General features: G+C 37.2%; 1 protein-coding gene across 1 annotated transcript in view; it reads left to right on the top strand.

Annotated features, from left to right (window-relative positions):
* Window positions 1–21,431, top strand: part of LOC140165132 (ubiquitin-protein ligase E3B-like) — a 49,460-nt gene that overhangs the window by 11,583 nt on the left and 16,446 nt on the right. Inside the window, exons 6-18 of the mRNA XM_072188567.1 lie at window positions 1,584–1,683; window positions 2,881–3,049; window positions 3,899–4,004; window positions 5,258–5,378; window positions 6,178–6,242; window positions 8,173–8,294; window positions 8,805–8,956; window positions 12,091–12,255; window positions 13,538–13,706; window positions 14,429–14,571; window positions 16,505–16,619; window positions 17,297–17,396; window positions 18,148–18,267. Of these exons, the coding sequence (XP_072044668.1) occupies window positions 1,584–1,683; window positions 2,881–3,049; window positions 3,899–4,004; window positions 5,258–5,378; window positions 6,178–6,242; window positions 8,173–8,294; window positions 8,805–8,956; window positions 12,091–12,255; window positions 13,538–13,706; window positions 14,429–14,571; window positions 16,505–16,619; window positions 17,297–17,396; window positions 18,148–18,267 (1,647 nt within the window). The remainder of the gene's footprint in view (window positions 1–1,583; window positions 1,684–2,880; window positions 3,050–3,898; window positions 4,005–5,257; window positions 5,379–6,177; window positions 6,243–8,172; window positions 8,295–8,804; window positions 8,957–12,090; window positions 12,256–13,537; window positions 13,707–14,428; window positions 14,572–16,504; window positions 16,620–17,296; window positions 17,397–18,147; window positions 18,268–21,431) is intronic.

The raw sequence follows: 21,431 nt of genomic DNA, 5'->3' as shown, positions 1-21,431 counted from the left end.
AGGTCTAATTATTCCCCGATTTAAATCGGTTTTCCGATTTAAAAAAAAAAAAAATTAAAAAAAATTTTTTTTTAATTGTTTTTTTTTTTTTTTTTTACATTTCCGGAAGTGGATGATGATATTTCATCATAAAAAGAGCAAGAAAATTTTTGTTAGTGGGGAAATTAAGAAAGTGTTAATTATAAACTTTATAGGGGTTGCATGCATTAAAAATGAAAAACTATTTTATAAAAAATCCATACAATTATATGCCTCAGAAACCCAATTTTTACTCTCTGATATGGCTAAAACCCAGGAGCTTCGGGCCCCCTCGACCCCCACTGGGGCCCTTAAGCGGGCCCCTGCACCCCCCGCCGTGAAGGGCGATAAACCAAAATGGATTGTTTTTTTAGAACCACAATCAGGCCTGATTCTGTGTGCAGTGGTTTGGGATGATGTGCTGTACATTAATTGATTTTTCATGGAAGTGGATGCATTTGATTTAAGTTTATTCCAACATACTTGAAGGGAAATTTTGTTCATATTATATATGAAAATAGGAAAAATTGGCAAACTCAGTTCTTAAGGGATCTAAAATGAGCGTTTATTGCGTTTCGACAGTATTTTTTGTGTGACATGAGAGCACCTCAGACCTATCGAATTGCATTCTGAATATGAAGCATATCTTTCTGATATCAAATAATTTTCATTTTTGAAAATCACAATATAATACAAATTTTATGACAAATTATAAAAATTTGATATTTTTCAAATTTTGATATATAACAGTCCTCGGTAAAATATATAAATCTAATGATATATTTTAAAGTGTATGTAGCAGGGAGGAAAAGCCTGACGGTCAATTGAAAATTTTGACCTTTCATATTGAAGATATGGATTTTTTCCCCAAAAGACCAAATTTTTTTGGTGTTTTGGGAAAAAAATCCATATCTTCAATCTGAAAGGTCAAAATTTTCAATTGATCGTCAGGCTTTTCATCCCACCTACATACACTTTAAGTATAAATCATCAGATTTACAAAGTTTACTTCAAGTACTGTTAAATATCAAAAATATCAATTTTAATGATTTGCCATAAAATGTGTATTAAATTGCGAATTTCAAAAAATCAAAATTATTTGATATCAGAAGGCCATTCTTCGTATTCAGAATGCAATTCGATATGTCTGATGTGCTCTGATGTCCCAAAATAAATACTGTCCAAACGTTCATACCCCAGCCCTTAAGCCTCGCTATGCATTTATTGATTTCTTAAATAAATTTCTCTTTCAATAAGTACCAGATTCATATTCCTGCCAACCATGCCAACCCCAGAGGAACTCTGCTGGCCAGGTACTTCGTGGCTACTCTTGAGTGCCAGTGCATTGTCAATCCAGTATCAGTGTGTGTTTTGTACAAAATGCACATGTAATTTCAATGTGTACTCTAGAGTACCCACACAGTTATTCTAGAGTACCCACACAGGTACTCTAGATTACCAATTACTAGGCAGCAGTGCACCTCTGGGGTGACAGCAAACATTACTGTAATCTGGTAGTGAATGACAAGTTTTTAATGTATACTTATTGTCATTGGTATTTACAGCCTGACTCCCCTACAGATGTGAAGCTGGTGACTCTTTATCTTCATATGATAGTAACATTCACTGATACTGCAACATGGAACCTGCTCAAGATGCCAGGAGGTAATTACCATATTCAATCGACCATATTCAACCTAATTATAGTTCTTATATTTAATTTTCTGATACAACATATGAAGAACTTGTTTCCAAACCATGTTAAGTCCACAACCACATGTTTCTCATTTACTTGTGTGATACAATCACAATTACTTTGACAAGTTTGACATTAGCAACAATGAGTCGTACCATCAACAAGCCATTATTTACCACAACAATGCTGATTAACAATATGCAGACTATTGTTCTCATTTGGGAGCCAAAGGCCTCACACAGTATTGTTACTGTGCATCCATCCACTGTTTGCTTTGTAATGGTGCATCCAACTGAAATTACTTTACCTATAGCATCACAACCCATTGCAATATTGCACAGGTAAATCAGAAACATGTGTTTGTGGACTCCGTAAATTCTGGAATAATAGCCATATGGAGTATTAGCCGTAGCTGGTCGCTAAGGTTGAAGCTTCTGCGAAGTATGCACATGCATTGATATGATGCCTGGCATGTACACCTTTGTCTGAGAATGAAGCGGGCTATTCCATTTGAAATATTCAATGCAACCATTGTCTCTTGTACACCTTTTTTCTTTCAGCTGGAGCCTTAACAGCTAAAGTTTGTTCAGCTTATATAAGGCGAATGAATGAGACTCATAACACGTATATTGATGTAGAATGGCGTGCATGCTGTTGGGGGTAGTTCTTTTACTAGTTGTGTGTTGCATAATGCGTGACTGGCAAACGCTTATGTGAATTTCCGCGAGCGTGAGTTGGAACTTTATTGACGCACGCAGTAACAAAAGCAAAATAATTTCAACCTCATATAAGCTGAACAAACTTTAGTATGAAGCAGTTATGTGCTGATATCAAGGGTGGTTTAATTAACTGTACTCATGGCTTCCATAAAAACTCGATAGTTAGCATATGTGCTTACTATTGAGCGCTTTTAAAACATGCAATTTGCAAACATGAAGAGCCCCATCCACAAAAGTGTAAAGGGTTTTGAGCAAATCATTGATACACATAGTTATATACGAACAAGTAAACCTGCAAATGTGTGTCTCAACCCCATTAGCTCAGTTGGTAAAGCGCCGGACTTTGATACAATTTCATGTTTTCAAAAGCACTTGATAGTAAGCACATATGCTAACTATTGAGTTTTTACGGTATATTCATTACTTGTACACTTATGTTTCTTTCAGCTGAAGCCTTAACAGCTAGTATGAAGCAGTTATGTGCCAATATCATGGGTCATCTTAATGCAATGGGACTATACTCAATGCTACAATCATTACTTGTACAAGGTCTTGCCAGGAAAAAGCCAGGGTTTACACACACAACATTGTCTGCTGTGTTTACTATGGCATTAAGGTAAGCTGGAAGCGTATATATTTTATTATGATTGTAAGAAGGGCCAGATCCCAAAAGACACAGGGACACGGATCTCCAATGGGCCCAGGGTAGATCAGAAGGGAGGGGGATAACTCTAGTAAAAAAGGACACCCTGACCTAGGCTCTTTAGACAAGGAGGCACCATGTCAAAGTTTTGAAGGTGCTGTAATGTATCAGAGCAACATGTTATTCCAGTTGAAATTCATACACCCCCTATGGAAGAAATGACCTTAATCACCCACACATGGGGTACAGATTTCAGATGTAGCCACCCATTCAGGTCACTCCATTTGAAATTTGAAATGTGTGGAAGATCAAGGTCATGTTTTCTGTTGGGGGTGTCTGGATTTCAACTGGAATAGCCCAATATAGGGACATCATTATTATTAAGATGAATAAAAATTGTGTAAAAAACCTTTGTGTAATGTTGGTGTAGTAGAAGTTTAAAGTTTTATAGAATAAAGTATACTTTAACAATATTTAGCTGTGCTTTTAGACATAAGAAACATTGGGCTATTACATTTGAGATCTGTCTTTTCCCTGTGGAAGATGGAGATAAAGTCTTTGTCAGAGGGAGTATGTTTTTTAAATGGAATTGACAAAGGTTATTAATTTGAAACCTCTACTCCCCCTGAATATAAATTTATCTACATCTTCCACAACTGGAGTGAGTATTGCAAATGTAAATTACCCAATTGTCTATTTGATTTGAAACCCATACTTCCTCTGTGGAAGACCTTATCTGAATCTTCCACAGGGGGTGTGTGAAATTCAAATTGAATATCCCATTATGCCTTTATTATTTCTATATTTATACTTTGATTGTAGACCTCTGGTAGCCAGCAACTTTTCCTGCAATCTGTTACTGATGTTTGTCAGCCACATTCTGACAGCGCCTGCACTTATACAACATTTATCTTCCATAGCACCTGAGGTGAGATGTGAATAATAGGGGGCATTCAGATGGTAGTCCCTAGCCATGAGACTAGCATTAAATTCTTGGTTGACAGCCGTCTGAATTGTTACATGGTTAGCTAACCCACAAATCTAAAGCTGGAATTTTAACCCTCAAAATTTAGTGGTTATAACTTGTCCTGAAGCACTAACCAAGAGTTAGCCTAGAACCTGTACCTGAGCTGTGTGCCATATGAATGCTACATCACACTTAGCCATGAGTGGGATATATGATGTAATACAAGGCCAGCCAAATGAGGCAGGATTTGGTCTTGAGTTAGTCATGAGCTCCACGCTAGGCTTGTTGTTAAGACTGTCATCTGGATATGCACTCTGGACTAGTGTAGGTGGTTTTTAGGCTCAAGTTTTGAGACTAGTGATTGTCTGAACAGGTCTTATAAGAAATAATGGTTCACATCATACTGGCAATAAGAATTGCATGCATCTGCTGCATCCAGTACGTGTCCGGTAGCATGCATGTAGGTGTTGTCAAATTTAAGTGTTGTGAATATTTGTAACACCTTTTTTATTCATTTGAAAATTTTTACTGTAGTTATTGTCAATTGATGGTAGATTGACGCCCCAATTTATTGTACAGATTGTATTCATTAGTGCAGACATTCCAAAATCTAAACATTTTGATGTACGTTCACATGCATAAAACTGCAATTTTGCAGCAACATGCACAGCCTGAACATTCATTAGATCCCTTGGGGCTGCCATTGTTGTTCCAGGGAATACAATTTCTTGTCAATGCAGTTTTGTCAATTCACTCTCTGCACGGATCCGCCATCTTGCTACCAAAACGAGGTCCTCCCTGCAAACGCATGCGCAAAATCTCCTGCAAAAAGTGCATTTTTGTTTTTTGCACTTTTCTAGCAACGTGCCGGAAGGCTTTTGCAAAGCGTGTGTGACAATTAAAGCACACGTTTGACAGGCGTATGAACACGCAACATGCACTTTGCGGAGAGAATCTCGTTTTGAGATGACCGTGCGATCTGCAAATAGGCCACACACTACCACACAGGCAAAATTTAATTGTTTAAAAAAATGGAAGAATAACGATACTTGTGATACAATGTTTTCAAGCCATCATGTACTCGCTTCAAAAACAATCAATTATTTTTGAACAATTGAATTATCGCCCAAGACTGCCCTCATATGTGCTGAACCCATTAGACTGTCATTAATCAACTAATACCCATCGGCTATTTTATGTTCATCTCCTAATAGTATGTCACAAGTCTGAAGAACCATCGGATATTGGAGAGATGCCTGACATTCCTGAGTGATCACCAGAACAAGACCGCTGTCTTGAAAATAATTGAACCAAATAGTGCATTATGTTTACTAGGTAAGATAAGTTATATAAATAGGACCTTATTTTCACATATCCCTTCACACATGGCACAGTGTTCAACGAAAGAAACTGCAACTTACACAATGTTAATGATAATTAGTTATACTAGTGGGCAGGGGCGTAGCAAGAGCATCAGGGGCCCATGGACAAGGAGCAGTCCGGGCCCTTTTAACCATTATCAGCCCTTATTTAATTCTCGCTTTTGTGCTCTGGCCCCTGAACCCTCGGGGCCCATGGACTTTGTTCACCCTGTCCCCCCGCTTGCTACGCGCCTGCTAGTGGGGCCTTATTTTTCACATTCTCATCCCATCCATATATTCCATAGATTGTTCAGGGAGTAAGAAAAGAAACTGCACATTTTAACTTTAACTTAACTTACTTTATTTATAATGCGCCTTTTCCTGTGGCTACAAAGCAATACAGAAAACAAAGGCAGCAATATTATGGAAAAAGACATGTCTTGAGCATAGTTTTGAATGATTCAAGATTAGCAGCATTTCTGATATGAACCGGTAAGGTGTTCCCCAAACATGGAGCTGCCACTGAAAAGGCTCTATCACCAGCATCCTTCTTGGAACAAGGCACAAAGCTTGCAAAATATTAATGATAATTTTGTCTGATCAGCATTCACGGATAGTGTGAAATCTATGAAAATAATGCTTTATTTTAATTGAAAAAAGTTCTTAATTGAACCATATTATACTGCTATCTTTCAAATAGTACATGTACCTAGTGCTGTTTGTATATATTAGGAACAATGCAATATTCAGTTCCTGTGTGTTCTTACTTTCAGGTAATTTGGCACAACTAAGCCACTTAGAGCCTGAGATACTGTCAGCAAATGTATCAAAATTTTGTGTAAGTACGAAAAAAAGTATTGAATATATCATTTTAATTTGTCGTGGGGGTGTGTTTGTGTGTTTTGTAAAACCTTCAAATGTAGACATCGCCGCCTGGACAGGTACACTATCGCTAAGGTACTTGGCTGGTACTGTGCAGTACCAAAGGAGTGCCATTGTAGTACCACTACTGGTAAGACCTGTGCAGTACCAGCATTGGTACTGTGTAGGTACTCATTGTGTACCAGTCAGGTACCTTAGCAATGGTGTACCTTTGCAGGGGCCACAGTAGGAATCTTGTAGTGTATGTCTTGTTTGCTGGTGTAAGGTCAGGTCATGATTGGTTTGTAAAAGATCAAGTGGGTCCATTGTTTGGCACTTAGCTTCGGGCAATGGAGGTCCTTGGTTAGATAGGAAAAAGTCACAGGTCCATGGTTGTCAAAAATGGGTCTTTACAAGTAAGGGTATGTGTGTCTTTGCATTTAAAAGGGAGGTCCAGATCTTGGAAACACATATGAATGTAGAATGCATTGGAGGTGTGTGGGAATTAAATATGTATGTGGGTATGTCCAAGTATGTATACATACTGAGTAACTTTAGAAGGGTTGTTACTCCAAAGCTTTAAGTAGGGATGACCATCAAAATTTCATGTTGCCCCTATTGCTACAAAAGATTGTTTTCTGGAAAGAACTCATCAGCAGAAGTATTGTGGTGGTTAAATGGTCAAAATCATTTTTGAGATATTCAACCAAAATATTCTGCTTGAAATTAGCTTTAAAATTAAGCGCACTGTGGCGATGGACCAATTTTGACTCACACTTACAGAAAAACCAAAAAAGTTGTGTTGATGTAAATTGCATGATAGTTACAAAACATAATTGGCATTAACATTCCCAAATTTTTACAGAAAAATTATGAAAAATAAAAGAATGAGCTCAATTTAGAAATGTCTGTGCAAGCAGTGCACAGTTGAGCTCCCTGCATGTCTATGGGAGTGTTCTAATCAAGTTGATGGTTCATTGGTCATCCCTACTTTAAGATTAGAGATATAGAGGGTTGAGAACCAGAATGAGAATCACAATGACATGCTCTCACAAAATGAGCATAAAGTTGACAAAATAAAACTGAGATATTCCAGATTTGAAATTCTTATTTTATACCCTTTAAAATCATACCAAACATGTAAGGATAGCTCCTTGCTTTGGTCTTCAAAAATCAATATTTCCTTCTTTTTGTGTGTAAAGGATAAGGCATTATAGCCTTTCAACAACTTTTCCTATACCTTTGTACAGGAGCCAAGCGTTGTTAATCCGTGATGAATCCACAGTCCAGTAGCGTATACGCGAACGCAAGGTTACGCGTACGCATTACGCATAAGCGCGTAAAATTGCGTCTGGAATTTGTCTGGAATGTATGCGTAACATGAACGAGATCTCTTTGGCGGTAGCAGCTAAATACATGAAATAATACCGCTTTATTCTTTAATTTTATTGCTAATATCAACAGAGAAATACCGTGATCTTCTTGTAAGGTTGAGTGGCAATGACAAACAGACATTCCGAATGAAAGAATCATGTGAATTAGATAGCTTTAGCTTGTTTCGTTGTTGAAAGGGATTCAATCATGTTTCACCGTTGTTCATCACCGATTAACAACTCGCATCCGGCATGTCTGCGTGGTTTACTCGGGCAGCGAAGTAAACCACTCGGACAACGCGCACGCATCGTTGTCAATCGATGATGAACAACGGTGAAACATGATTGAATCCCAATTATATCTCAATTAAATTAAATGTTGAAATTGAAGAAAGCAATGAAGTAGTAACCGTACTACAGTTTGTTCTCTCTGAAGTACGCAAAATGTGCATACCTTACTTCATTCTTAAAGTGGACAAACTGTACATAATGAATTTTTCATCACTGTCTCATGTACCTTTGTTTTATCAACAGAATTCAGTAAACACATTATTAGGCCATTGCTGTCCAGCGAGTGATGATGGGAAGAAAAAGAAATGTAATGCAGCTCAGTGGCATCCAATATTGGGTTGGTTTAATTATTCCATTGATCCAAGGTTAGTGTAGATAATAATGTGATGCGATCAAGCTAATTGAGTCTGATGGCGATCAAAAGAAGCAACATTTTGGCAAACTGGAAAGAACACATTAATGTACCATAGTTACTTTTGCTTTTATATTTTGTTGTATGTCCCTGTATTTTTGTTAACTTTGTCTACCATCCCTGTGGTTTTGGATTTTTTCTAATGCAAACGTAACAGTGCATGTACACCATTCTGGTTTACATACTGCATTAGTGTTTATCTTGTCTTCGTCTTTGTTCCCCACACCAAGTTGGTATACCTGGCTCGAATCTTTGTTTTTATATATTCTAGGTATCCTCTTGTATCATCCTTTGATCCTTGGTGTGTTTTGTACCTAGTCCATTGGAGGCACCATTACCTACTTTGTGTACCATAGTTAATGAAAGATGGCCTATTATATCACTCACATATTTGCACATTATATTGCAATACCTCAGGGTTATTAATGTATGTGTAATGATTATATTATGTATACATCTACAGATACCATGATTGTATGAGTTACGTGGTGCAACAATTAGCGTTATTATGGAATCAAGTTATATTGAATGCTGTCTTCATAAGTACACTAAAAACTCTGCAACCAGATGATAAACCACAGTCTTCAAATGACAAGGACAATACAGGTTCTAAAGGTATGTCATTTTTTACCTTTCCTTGAAAGGGGTTTTGATATGAAAGCAGGCTTGAAATACTTTCGGTTTTTGTCTAAAGGTGAGTTGACTTCTGACATCATTGCCTGGCAGTATGCGCATGCATCACCACAATTTCCATTGTTTTTTGCCAGGTAGTATGCGCACGCATCATATTTTGTTCAGGGCCCATGCTTTTAAAATTCCTACCACATCACAATAAGGCTTGATTAGTGTGGTGGTTGTATGCAGTTGCTCAAGCATATCGATATACCAGTCCCTTGCATTTGTTGATAAACATTGAGGTCAACTCATAGAGTGTCCCATATCTTAAGGGAAATGTAACAGGTGCTGGACTATAATTGTTCTGGTTTTCAATTTTAGTTCCAGCTTACCTCTATAGCTCAGTTGGTTAGAGTGTCTTGCTAGTATTACGAAGGTCTCCAGTCCGAATCTGGGCAGGTGCACTGGTATTTTTCTTCCCAACTTTTATGTGCACAGGCTGCTCTAGGTAAAGACTAAAATTTGCTCAGTTTAATAAATTTGTTTTAATTATAAACCACCATGGCTTTGATAAGCTTTTTGTGAGTGTACCCACAGGCCCTGGCATCATTGTCATGGTTTGCTTTTAATATTGTTGTACCTCATATTGCAAAAATAAACATGTATAACTCATGTGTAACTTGTATTGTAGCAGCTGAACACTTTTATTGAACTCAGAAAAGGGTTCAGTGCTAACTTGAACTTCCAAGTTAGAGACCAAGTTCAAACAAAAAATATATATATAATAATACCTGAAACAATAAGTACTATACTCAACAACAATATCAAGACAACAAAATAATATATATAATTATAATAATTTTAATATTTATAAAGCCACATATACATATTGATAGATTGATGATTGATTGTAGATTGATGATTTAACATAAAGTTCAGTCCATATATTCCAATCGATGACCCAATTTCTCCATTTAATTTCAAGATGATGATGATTATATTTAAAAATTTAACAACCTTGAAATAGTCCTGTAATTTTATCCAATAATGATGCGTAGTTGATGACGTTGTATACCGGTTAATTCCCATTCATTCTGACGATGTTACATAAGTGTCCATTTGCAGCAGTTTACAGTTATTCACATTCATTCAAGTTATAGTCAGCCCAGACACGCTGCAATAAATAAAATTGATAACAAACTTGCAAATAATAAATGAGAAACATTCTTATTTTGAATACTTTTTGGTTTTTCATCTGATAATGTTAAACATATTCAACAAAAATATTTTAATTTCTATATGATTTTTATTTAAAAGAAATAATCATTACCTTTGTATTAAACATAAAACATATTCGAATGGCTAAGAACAACATTATTAATTTGCATAATCACGATGCTAGTATTATATCACTTCACAATAGGTCATTGTTAATTTTAACGCCATTGGAATTTGTTTCACATAATTCACATTATAAAATATAAATACATCAAAAATTACATTTATATATTTCCGGCATTAATTACAAGGATATGGAAAACATACTGTTTTACCATGCCGAACTATTTCACATAAAAGAAAATATGAAAATAATTTACGTGAAAATTATATTTGATAATAAACGTTAAAATATTTGACAACCACAAAAATTTTGACAATCCCAAATTTTCACAATAAACTAAAGATTTGGATAACAATAAATTTACAAGACACGATATCTCGGGATTGTCTTTTTCCGACAATTTGAGGAGATCAAGGTCCCGCCTGATATCACATACATTAGAAAAAATGAAATTATGGCCTAACCCAAACACTGGTATTATTTACATGTCATTCATTTGGCAAATACTGGCTTTGTCAAATGAATAATTTCACATCTCTGAGCATTTCCAAAGATCATTATTGCACAAAGAAAAATTATGTAACTTACGTTTTCCAATCAAGTCTTTCGGCTTAAGATCTTAGGTTTCAACAGATGATGTTGGACTTCTTCCATCGGCCCATGTTTTACACACAATCACACATCATATAAAATTGTGTTATAAAAATCATCTCAGATGGTATGATTAAAAACATTCTTGACACCACTTTTCTTTTCAACGTTGATGGGCCTATTATATTTCATAGGCTTCCCCCATCTTTTAAAATATCGGTTTTATGCTTACAACCCATAAGCTTCCCATAAAACCATGTAAAAGCGGCGCTGGTGTTATCGTAAAGATGTTAAGTCGCAAGTGAACTTGACCAATTGAATTGAACTGCGCAATATAAAATGTATAGCGGGAATTATGAATAGAAATGAGAGTCATGTGACATACTGTGAAATTGAGGCAAGGCCAAAATAATGATTATGGTATGAACGGGTGTAAGGCATGCTCGCGCGTATTTTTAACAGATATAAAATAAAATTCAAAACATATCTAAAGTTCAACGTAACATTCAGTTCCTAAATGAAAACCAAAGCATTATCTGAAATCACTGACCCTGATGAATGTTTTAAAGGTTAAAATCAGGGTGAAATCAGGATGGGCAGTTATGCCTGCATGGTATGGGAAAAATTATCTTCTTTTGGAGCTTTATTCATGGATCGAACAGTCATCTCAAGATGAGGTTCTACCCACAAAGGGTGTGGTGCGTGTGCATACGCCTGTCATACACATGCTTTAATTACCATGTACGCATTGCAAAAGCCTTCTGGCATGATGCAAGAAAAGCATGAGCAAAATGATACAAAAATTATATACATAGCATCAATACTTTTTAAGATATGGCTAATTTTCTAAATGATACCTTGATATTTTTGCCAAATTGCTATTCTTAGGAATGGGCTAATAAGTTTCCTGCCTTACACAGGATTGAATAGGGATTACCATAGTTCAACTGTTAATTATTGATTAAAGAAACCTCTTTTTAATAAGTACTTTCAAGGATTTGAAAGTCCACTTAGGCCCACAGTTAAATACCATGAAATTAAGAATTCCAAAATTTGATTTTTTTTTTATGGGAATGTCACCTTTAAGGGCCTATAACTCAAAAACATGCATGGCGACTTGTTCCGGGTTTTGTTGGAGCTGGGCATAAATGTTGACAATTTTTGATGAACTCTCATTCTTGCTTTGCTTGATTGGACACAGGTAGTAATTTCTTGCGGCGGCTTCAGCGTAGCACAGCCAAACTTGGAAGTCAGCGCAGTGGGAAAAGTCTTTCTTCATCCGATGTGTTAGCTGTATGTAGAGTGTGTGAAATGTATCAGATGAGTTTGGCCACATTGAGTGAACTCAGAAGAGATATACTGACAGGTAATGCTAGGAATTAGCCGACGAGAAAAACCCTGTTTCACGCGCCAGACTGACCTAGATTTTGCATTTTGGGAGAAATTTTTTAAAAATTCTGCTTGAATCATGTAAAAGGCCATTTTTTGCTAAAATTGATTGATTTTGACTGAAAATTTTTGAAAAACATTCTGAATATTTACAAATTTTTGCCAGATTTTTCAAGCTTTTGGTCATCTGTCTGTAAAACAGTGTGGGTGTGGGTTTTTTCATTGCCTAATGAGTGATTTGCTAAAAGGGACATTCTAGAATTCATCCAAATTCAGATTTTGTAATTTTTGGAACAAAAAAGCGCAGTGATTTACAGTGCGCTACGTACAGGCACAAGGCCTAGACGCTGCTTCAAGAGCACACACCCTTCGAAACAAGGATCAGCTCCCCAAGTTTCATACGGGTTACAACAAGACAAATTGGCAGTAAGTTCCTTGTCTAGAGGAATTTCAAGATAACTCAATTTTTCCACGAGAGCATACAGATTTTTAAGCTGTTGGTCGCCTGTCCGTAAACAGGATAGATGTGGGTTTTTCACTGCCTAATGAGTGATTTACTAAAGGGGACATCCTAGAATTCATCCAAATTCAGATTTTGTAATTTTTGGAACAAAGCAACTGATTATTCTGCCAGATTATCAGATATCCTTGTAAAAGAAACCAAAAACAAATGTTTGCAGTGGTTTTATATTTGTGCATTTCATGGGTTGTCATAGGCCTGCAAATTCAACACTGTGCAAATGTGCTTGATATTGAAGTTTATTTACTTTTCAATTCAAACACTCATAGATAGCGAGGACCAATCAGACAAGCGTTAGAAAAATCCAAACCATGCATTGATTGTGTATATATGCATGGGTGCATACTACGTGCAGTGCTTTTGGACGCGTTCATTTTCCTTGCGGGTCGATGCATTTATATTTGCTTTTATTTTCCAACACTTTTAGTGATAATTTTGTTATAAAAACAGCAAAAATCACATTTTGTTTTCTTCCTGTGTATGCAATAGGTTAATGTTTCTTGTTGCTTGAGAAATTAGGCAAAGTATTGCACTAGCGCTGATGTTGATGCGTTTAATGCACAAGCCCTGAAGGGGGAGTGCATTAGATGCATCAACATCAGTGCATGTGCATTATTTTGTCTTAATTTCTCTCCCAGCCAGCTGCAAAATCACCACCCTGCAAAAATGTTAGTGAAGTTGCAACTGTGAAAATATGTGTGCAACAATATTGGCTTATGCATTATTATTATGTTTGCAGGGTTAAGCTATAGGGACATACTCCTGCCAAGGTTATGGCGATTCATAGCTGAATTAGGGTCACACGGAGGGCTGAAAGTGTTTCTAGAATATCTCAATGCTGGTGTGGAATCACAACCAATCTTTTCCGTCTTGGTACTTTTTTGTGATGTCGCTGGATACCTCATAGCGTAAGTAAACACATTTATAAGAAGGAGATAAAAAAAATTGGGCTGAAGTGAGATTCAAACCGGCTAGAATGTGAGCCCAGTGCTCTACCATCTGAGCTGTACAGCCATATGGTGGACGGTGATCACAATTACTAATATCCAGCTTGGGTGCTTTTCAGCGCCATGAAAGCATGCTGCTGTATGGCTGAGAATTACACCTACTTAACAACACAACCCAATTTTTTGTGCAGACTATGTGGAAACTTAATCAATGGAGACTTGTTCAACAAAACATAGACAGAGGCAGCTTAGTGACAGAGAACATGACTTGAGAAAGTATAGCAAGTGTTTGAAAGAAGTCCTTGTCCGATTGTGCAAAAATCAGGGAGACAACCATGATAAGCCATGCACTTGTCCAACTGACAACCAATTATATTTAACTATAAAATCATGATTTATAAGTAAATAAAACTTTACGTCATATGTCAATGTCTTTTAATTTAATATCAACACCAATGATATTTTCTTTACAATTTTTCACCACCTTTTCCAATCACTGCTAGCTTACTGCATATTCAGCATGTTCAGTGGGCAAAAAATATCTGTTGACAAAAAAGAATATTGAAGATAAATTTAGCTTTTAGGGTTGTTGTTTCTTATTCATGTTTATTTAAAAGACAAATATGCATTATTATGTCAAAATGTTTTTAAAATATTTATTTTTTTCATTTGTTTCTTTGCAGAATTGTTGATGATGTAGAGTTCTATGAAAACCAGGTTCCATTTCATTCAGAAGATTTGATAGGTGTCACATCATTCCTCAACTCATTTGTTTTTAAGATGATATGGGATAGGCCCAATGAAATACAGGCCTGCAGAATTGGAGGTTAGTACTGGCTATAGAAATGGTATGGGACAGGCCCAATGAAATACAGGCCTGCAGAATTGGAGGTTAGTACTGGCTAAGAAATGATATGGGACAGGCCCACTGAAATACAGGCCTGCAGAATTGGAGGTTAATATTGGCTATAGAAATGATAAGGGACATGCCCAATGAAATACAGGCCTGCAGAATTGGAGGTTAGTACTGGCTATAGAAATGATATGGGACAGGCCCAATGAAATACAGGCCTGCAGAATTGGAGGTTAGTACTGGCTGAGAATGATATGGGACAGGCCCACTGAAATACAGGCCTGCAGAATTGGAGGTTAGTACTGGCTATAGAAATGATATGGGACAGGCCCAATGAAATACAGGCCTGCAGGATTGGAGGTTAGTACTGGCTGAGAAATGATATGGGACAGGCCCAATGAAATACAGACATGCAGAATTGGAGGTTAGTACTGGCTGAGAAATGATATGGGACAGGCCCACTGAAATACAGGCCTGCAGAATTGGAGGTTAGTACTGGCTATTGAAATGATATGGGACAGGCCCAATGAAATACGCCTGCAGAATTGGAGGTTAGTACTGGCTATAGAAATGATATGGGACAGGCCCAATGAAATACAGGCCTGCAGAATTGGAGGTTAGTACTGGCTGAGAAATGATATGGGACAGGCCCACTGAAATACAGGCCTGCAGAATTGGAGGTTAGTACTGGCTATTGAAATGATATGGGACAGGCCCAATGAAATACAGGCCTGCAGAATTGGAGGTTAGTACTGGCTATAGAAATGATATGGGACAGGCCCAATGAAATACAGGCCTGCAGAATTGGAGGTTAGTACTGGCTGAGAAATGATATGGGACAGGCCCAATGATATACAGGCCTGCAGAATTGGAGGTTAGTACTGGCTATAGAAATGATATGGGACAGGCCCAATGAAATACAGGCCTGCAGAATTGGAGGTTAGTACTGGCTGAGAAATGATATGGGACAGGCCCACTGAAATACAGGCCTGCAGAATTGGAGGTTAGTACTGGCTATTGAAATGATATGGGACATGCCCAATGAAATACAGGCCTGCAGAATTGGAGGTTAGTACTGGCTAAGAAATGATATGGGACAGGCCCAATGAAATACAGGCCTGCAGAATTTGAGGTTAGTACTGGCTGAGAAATGATATGGGACAGGCCCACTGAAATACAGGCCTGCAGAATTGGAGGTTAGTACTGGCTATTGAAATGATATGGGACAGGCCCAATGAAATACAGGCCTGCAGAATTGGAGGTTAGTACTGACTATAGAAATGATATGGGACAGGCCCAATGAAATACAGGCCTGCAGAATTGGAGGTTAGTACTGGCTGAGAAATGATATGGGACAGGCCCAATGATATACAGGCCTGCAGAATTGGAGGTTAGTACTGGCTATAGAAATGCTATGGGACAGGCCCAATGAAATACAGGCCTGCAGGATTGGAGGTTAGTACTGGCTATAGAAATGCTATGGGACAGGCCCAATGAAATACAGGCCTGCAGAATTGGAGGTTAGTACTGACCACCAAAAATGACCAAAAAAAGTATCCTGGACGCATAATGGAATGATTATGGTATTTACTTGTGCCAATTGAGTTTGTGCCAATTGTGTAACTGCTTCATTCCCAAAGATTATTGGTAGATGGTTTGTCACACATGGATACAAAAATAGTTTACCAACTACCTTTATCGGCAAGAGCAAGAGATTGAAAAATAATTTACATCTTTGATCTTGAGGGTTGCAAAGCTTAACATAATCATGCAGAATGCTGACAAGGCTCATTTAAATCAGTGTGTCAGGCGAATGGTGCACTATTTTGCTCTTTGTTCATGCCAGTTCAATCTTGTCTTTGTCAAATTTTCATCTGATCTACTCTCAATCTTTTGTATATCCAAGAGGGAAAGCTGAAGTACAAGGACCTGTTCAACTCTACACATAACTTGCTGATGCTGCTCTATGATAGGGACTGCAGGAGACCATTTGGAGGAACAACAAACCACTGGCTTGTAAAGTAAGTTGAAAATTTTACAGGAATCCATATTTCCTCCCGGTATTCCATTATGGTAGGTGTGTACTGCTACAATTTGAAAAAGTACAGTGGGAAGTCCTGAAAGGATTGTGCAGCAGAATTTTGGTATAGTATACATGTACACTGATGTGCCATTTGGGAATTTGATGTTATTTGCATGTATATACCATAAAGGTTCCCCTTATTGCGCGTTTGGGGCAAATGTCATGTGCAAATAGAGAGCTCCCTACTGTGAAATCTCAACAAGAATTATGGTACCACGCCCTTATTTGCTGGTGGGAATTTGACTGAAGGGCATTTTTAGGTTGTGCCTAATATTCCACTTTGGTCAAGTGAGCCCATAGCGTCATTAGGTGAATCTTTATGGTAGTTGAGAAAATCATATGTATAATATCTATTATGAATTTAGCGCATTATCCTTCTTTTTCTCTTCTTCTTCTTTGACTTCTTCTTTTTCATCTTCTTCTTTCTCTTTTCTTTTACTGATTACTGCTTCTCTCTTCTTCTTTTTCTTCTTCTTCTTTTGCTTCTTCTTTTGCTTTTTGCTTCTTGACCTCCTTCAACTGTGACATTTATCTTCTTCAATGTTGTGATCTGCTTCTCCTTCTTCCTCTTATTATCATCTGCATTATCAGTTTCATTATTATTAATTTCTGTAGAGATGTGAAGCTGAGTTCATTACGAGGAGAACTAGAGAAAGGAAGCAAGAGGAGTCACTTGATATTACAACTCATACCTCATGTCATCCCACACAAAGAGGTAAACACAGTAGGATATTGGATCATATAAATTATACCTATTGGGGAGGGTATTTATATGCCTTCAAGGACTAGTGGTGTTGGGATTAGATTGTAACTGACTGGGAATTGTTGGATACATTTATAAAACATGTCTTACTATGAAGGACTATATTCCCCAGTCAGGTTAGTAGCTTTCCTATCCATCAACAAGTTATCCAACACTACCAGAAGGAAGGGCAAATATATAATGTACCACCTGTGTTTATCTGCTAAAGCCCGAGATGGAACAACAATTAGAGTCTTTTTAAAGACTTAAAAGCTTGAGCGTTATAAAGGTTTGGGCATGTAGCATGTATTTTTGGCACAATGCTTTATGCAGAACACAAAGAACCACACATTTTTAATCAAAGTTTGCTGGAAACATAATGAAATAATCCAGAGGCATATTATTGTTCCCTCCATGAGTGATACGCAGACATTGCGGAGTAGGTACTCTTTGGTTCAACCTCATTGGGAGGTACACTATTTACCCTCCATGAGTGACACCCAAGCATGGTGGAGTTGATACTCTTTGGTTCTACCTTATTGGGAGGTACACTATTTGCACTCCATGAGCAACACACAAACATAGCAGAGTTGATACTCTTTGGTTCTACCTCATTGGGAGGTACATTATTTACCCTCCATGGGCGACATGCAAACATGGCAGAGTAGGTTCTCTTAGGTTCTACCTCATTTGTTAATAAGCATTTATCCATGTTGTCTTTCAGAGAGTGGTTCTATTTAGGCGTAAAGTTCAGGAAGAAAAACGCTCCTTGGGATTAACAGAGTCCGCACTGTTTTCACCGCATTCAACTCTAATCAGTGTGCACAGATCAAGATTAGTGGAGGTAATTTGAACCTTTGAACATCATCAGCACTTACATTGGGCTGTTCCATTTGAAATCCATACACACCCTGTGGAAGCCATGACTCTAATCCATTGTCTCCCACACAGGGCATGTGAATTCCAAATGGAGTCATCAATTCAGGTAACCTTATTTGTAAATTTGCACTCTCTGTGTGGGAGATTAAGGTCATGTCTTCCATAGTGTGTGTATGGAATAGCCCATTTCAGGTAGGAATTTTCCTTATAGACAATATTTACCATTCTTTAAAAACATGTACCATTTGTGTTAAGACAAGATAACATGGCTTGCAGCAGGCAGCAAACCTATATGTGACATGATTTAATATGTAAAATAAAGCAATAATTGCCCTGTACATTTGCCATATTTTGGGCCCAAATAGGGTAAAATTGCACAATTTTGCGCGATTTGTATGCACCAGCCCAAAAGATAGCAAAACACACCTCATTTGGGGCTAAAATGGTTTGAAATTGAAATTTGTAAAACTGGAACAAAATATGCTTGTCCTCCGACCTACCCTAAATTTTAATGCTTCCACCACCACTGCTTTAGGTTGAACTCTGTATGTTTAATTTATATGTTTTAATTGTGACACGATCTGGTCCATGGGGGCCAAAGGAGGCATTTTTGAAAATTGAGTTATTGTAATTATTATTATCTATATACAATAGGCTATCATTTACTGAAAAGGCCAAAGGTCTAGCATACTTGGTTATAAAGTTATGAAGTTTTTTGATGTCTATTTTCTTATGTATTTTATTGTTTTTTTCTCCATATTTTGACCTTTATCTCAGTTTCAAATTTGCCGCCTTTGGCCCCCATGGACCAGATCGTGTCACAATTTAGCACATGTTGTGAGTGAAATTCCATAGCTGTGGAGTGGCTGCTTCCTGGTTTGATCTGCAATCGACCTTTTTTAAGTACGTGTACAGATTATGCAAGTTGTTGTTTGCTGTATCAAGCCCAGGTAGACATATTATAAATCCTGTTCCATCAATCTAACATTCTGCTGCACTGCCCCCGACTTGGGTCGGGTGGTGGTGGGTTAGGCACTTTGTTCCCAGGAACCCTCCCTCTCCAGTGCAGCAACTGTTGACATCAGGGAATCACATTACAGTAGTGGCTACTCCGTTCTTTCAGACCAGGAACTGTTGGTATAAGGTGTTGAAACCAACGTGCCAGGCCATCACCCCTTAGTATACCAAGCAAACCCTTTGTCATGGATCTGCAGGGCAGGACTTGCACTACTGGAATATCTTGATGTGTGCAAGTTCCATTAGAGGTTAGGCTGATCATAGGGTCTTGGTCCTATATGTAGGGAAGTAAAGCTTGGTCATTTATTCAACTTCAGGTAGGTCGAGTGGTGGCATATACGGATGATTCACCAATTCCCAGTTTCCAAAGTGTCTGTTGTTGCATCCAAGCCATTGAGTGTATGTTGCTCTTAATGCTGTTCTCGCCACAGTATCCAGTGCCTTTTTGGTTTCTTTGTTTGTGAGGCCAAAGAGCTTTAAGGAGGCACACAGGATCACTAATTATCCATTATTATTCACCTCATAACTCGAAAACTGTTTATGTAAAGTATATAAAAGTATACATTTTATGAACGAAAATGAGCTCATAAATCCATTTAAAATGTCAGTTTTGGGTCAAAAAGTACAATTTTCGAGAAAATCCAAAAAAACAGCTTTTTTGACCAAAAATTTTTGGTCCGCCATAAAAAAATTATTTGAAAATCAAAAACTGTAAAACGTTAATTTTATTAATTTAGACAAATAAATCTAGAAAGTGTTTTTTTATTTTTTCGAAATTTTGCTTAGTTTTTATAATATAGGCAAAAAATCAGTAAAAACGTGTGACCCGTGTTCAAATTTTTGAATCATGGGTGATAAAAAAGTTCTAGGCCCTAATTTAAAAAATGAAAAAAACACTATCTAGATTTTGGCCATATCTAAACGCTTGACTTAAAAACTTACCTCAGTGATGCTTCATTTAGACGCTATGGCGGACCAAAAATGGTTAAAAGTGGTCAAAAGTGAACTTGCCGAAAATCACGATTTAGAAAAATACAGCGGATTTTAGGTCCATTTTTGAAGATTATTCCATAAATATTTAATCCGTGACTTGTGACGCTTGGTCAAGTTAGAAAATGAGAAGGGCGTCCAACTGCAGCAGATTGGCATTTTTTTCGTGATTTAGAAGGTAAAATATACAATATGACAAAATTATCCGTGCACATTCGGCTATAATATCCACATGGTGTAGCCATTTTATTTACTGCAGTCTTGTTTCCATGGCGCAGCAGAGCTTCCGTAAGGTCGCGAAGCGTCAAGCGTCGGCGTTGAGGAGTGACAGGGCGCGGACAGACAGACCGGTTACGCGAATAAGTTGCACAGTGCATGGTCGTGTTGCCGTGAACGAAACCATGATTATTTAAGCACAATTTGTCCTGTTCCGTATAAAAAAAGATCATGCTCTGTATTAAAATTTGCGGACATCAGAACATTAAAATTAGCATAGAATAACTGACAAGCAATCATTTTAGCAGATAATCAGGAAGTTTAATGAAATGAAGAATAAATTGAGACATAATCATGATAATTGCGATTTCTGTTTTGTACTAATTTTCATAATTTTGCTTTAAAAATGCAATGTTTTTAATTTATCGCTTTTGGTGATATTCTTTCTTTTTTTTTTTTTTTTTTTTTTTTTGGTGTTGACAAATATTGCATTTTTATGTTCATTGTCCTTTTCTGAACCGCAAACATGCTACTCGTCGCTTTTTCTTTTTAGTTGGTGCTTGAGAGGCACCACAGCGGCCCACCGCGCCAAAGATAGGCATTTTAACGCCCGTTATAGCTAGGCCTACACCACAGGAATCCCAAGTAAAATTTTAAAAGATTCTGATGTGTCGCATTACTCAATATTCCGCTTTTTGTTATTGTAATTGTTTGTTGTTATCATATTTTATTTTTAACTTTTTACGGAATATCAAACACGTACAAAAGTCATAGGCCTAAAGCCACAATAAAGTTGTAAAATATTTTGTACCGCATACCGCATAAAAAGTGAATAAAACTACAACAACAAAAATATAAAAAAAAGGGTGTCTGTTGTTGTTTTCAATCAAATAAACGTGTAAAAGT

The sequence above is a fragment of the Amphiura filiformis genome, chromosome 11, assembly GCF_039555335.1.
Source record: "Amphiura filiformis chromosome 11, Afil_fr2py, whole genome shotgun sequence".
NCBI lineage: Eukaryota > Metazoa > Echinodermata > Ophiuroidea > Amphilepidida > Amphiuridae > Amphiura > Amphiura filiformis.
Note: the sequence above shows the minus strand (reverse complement) of the source record. Positions and strands in the feature narration are given on the sequence as shown.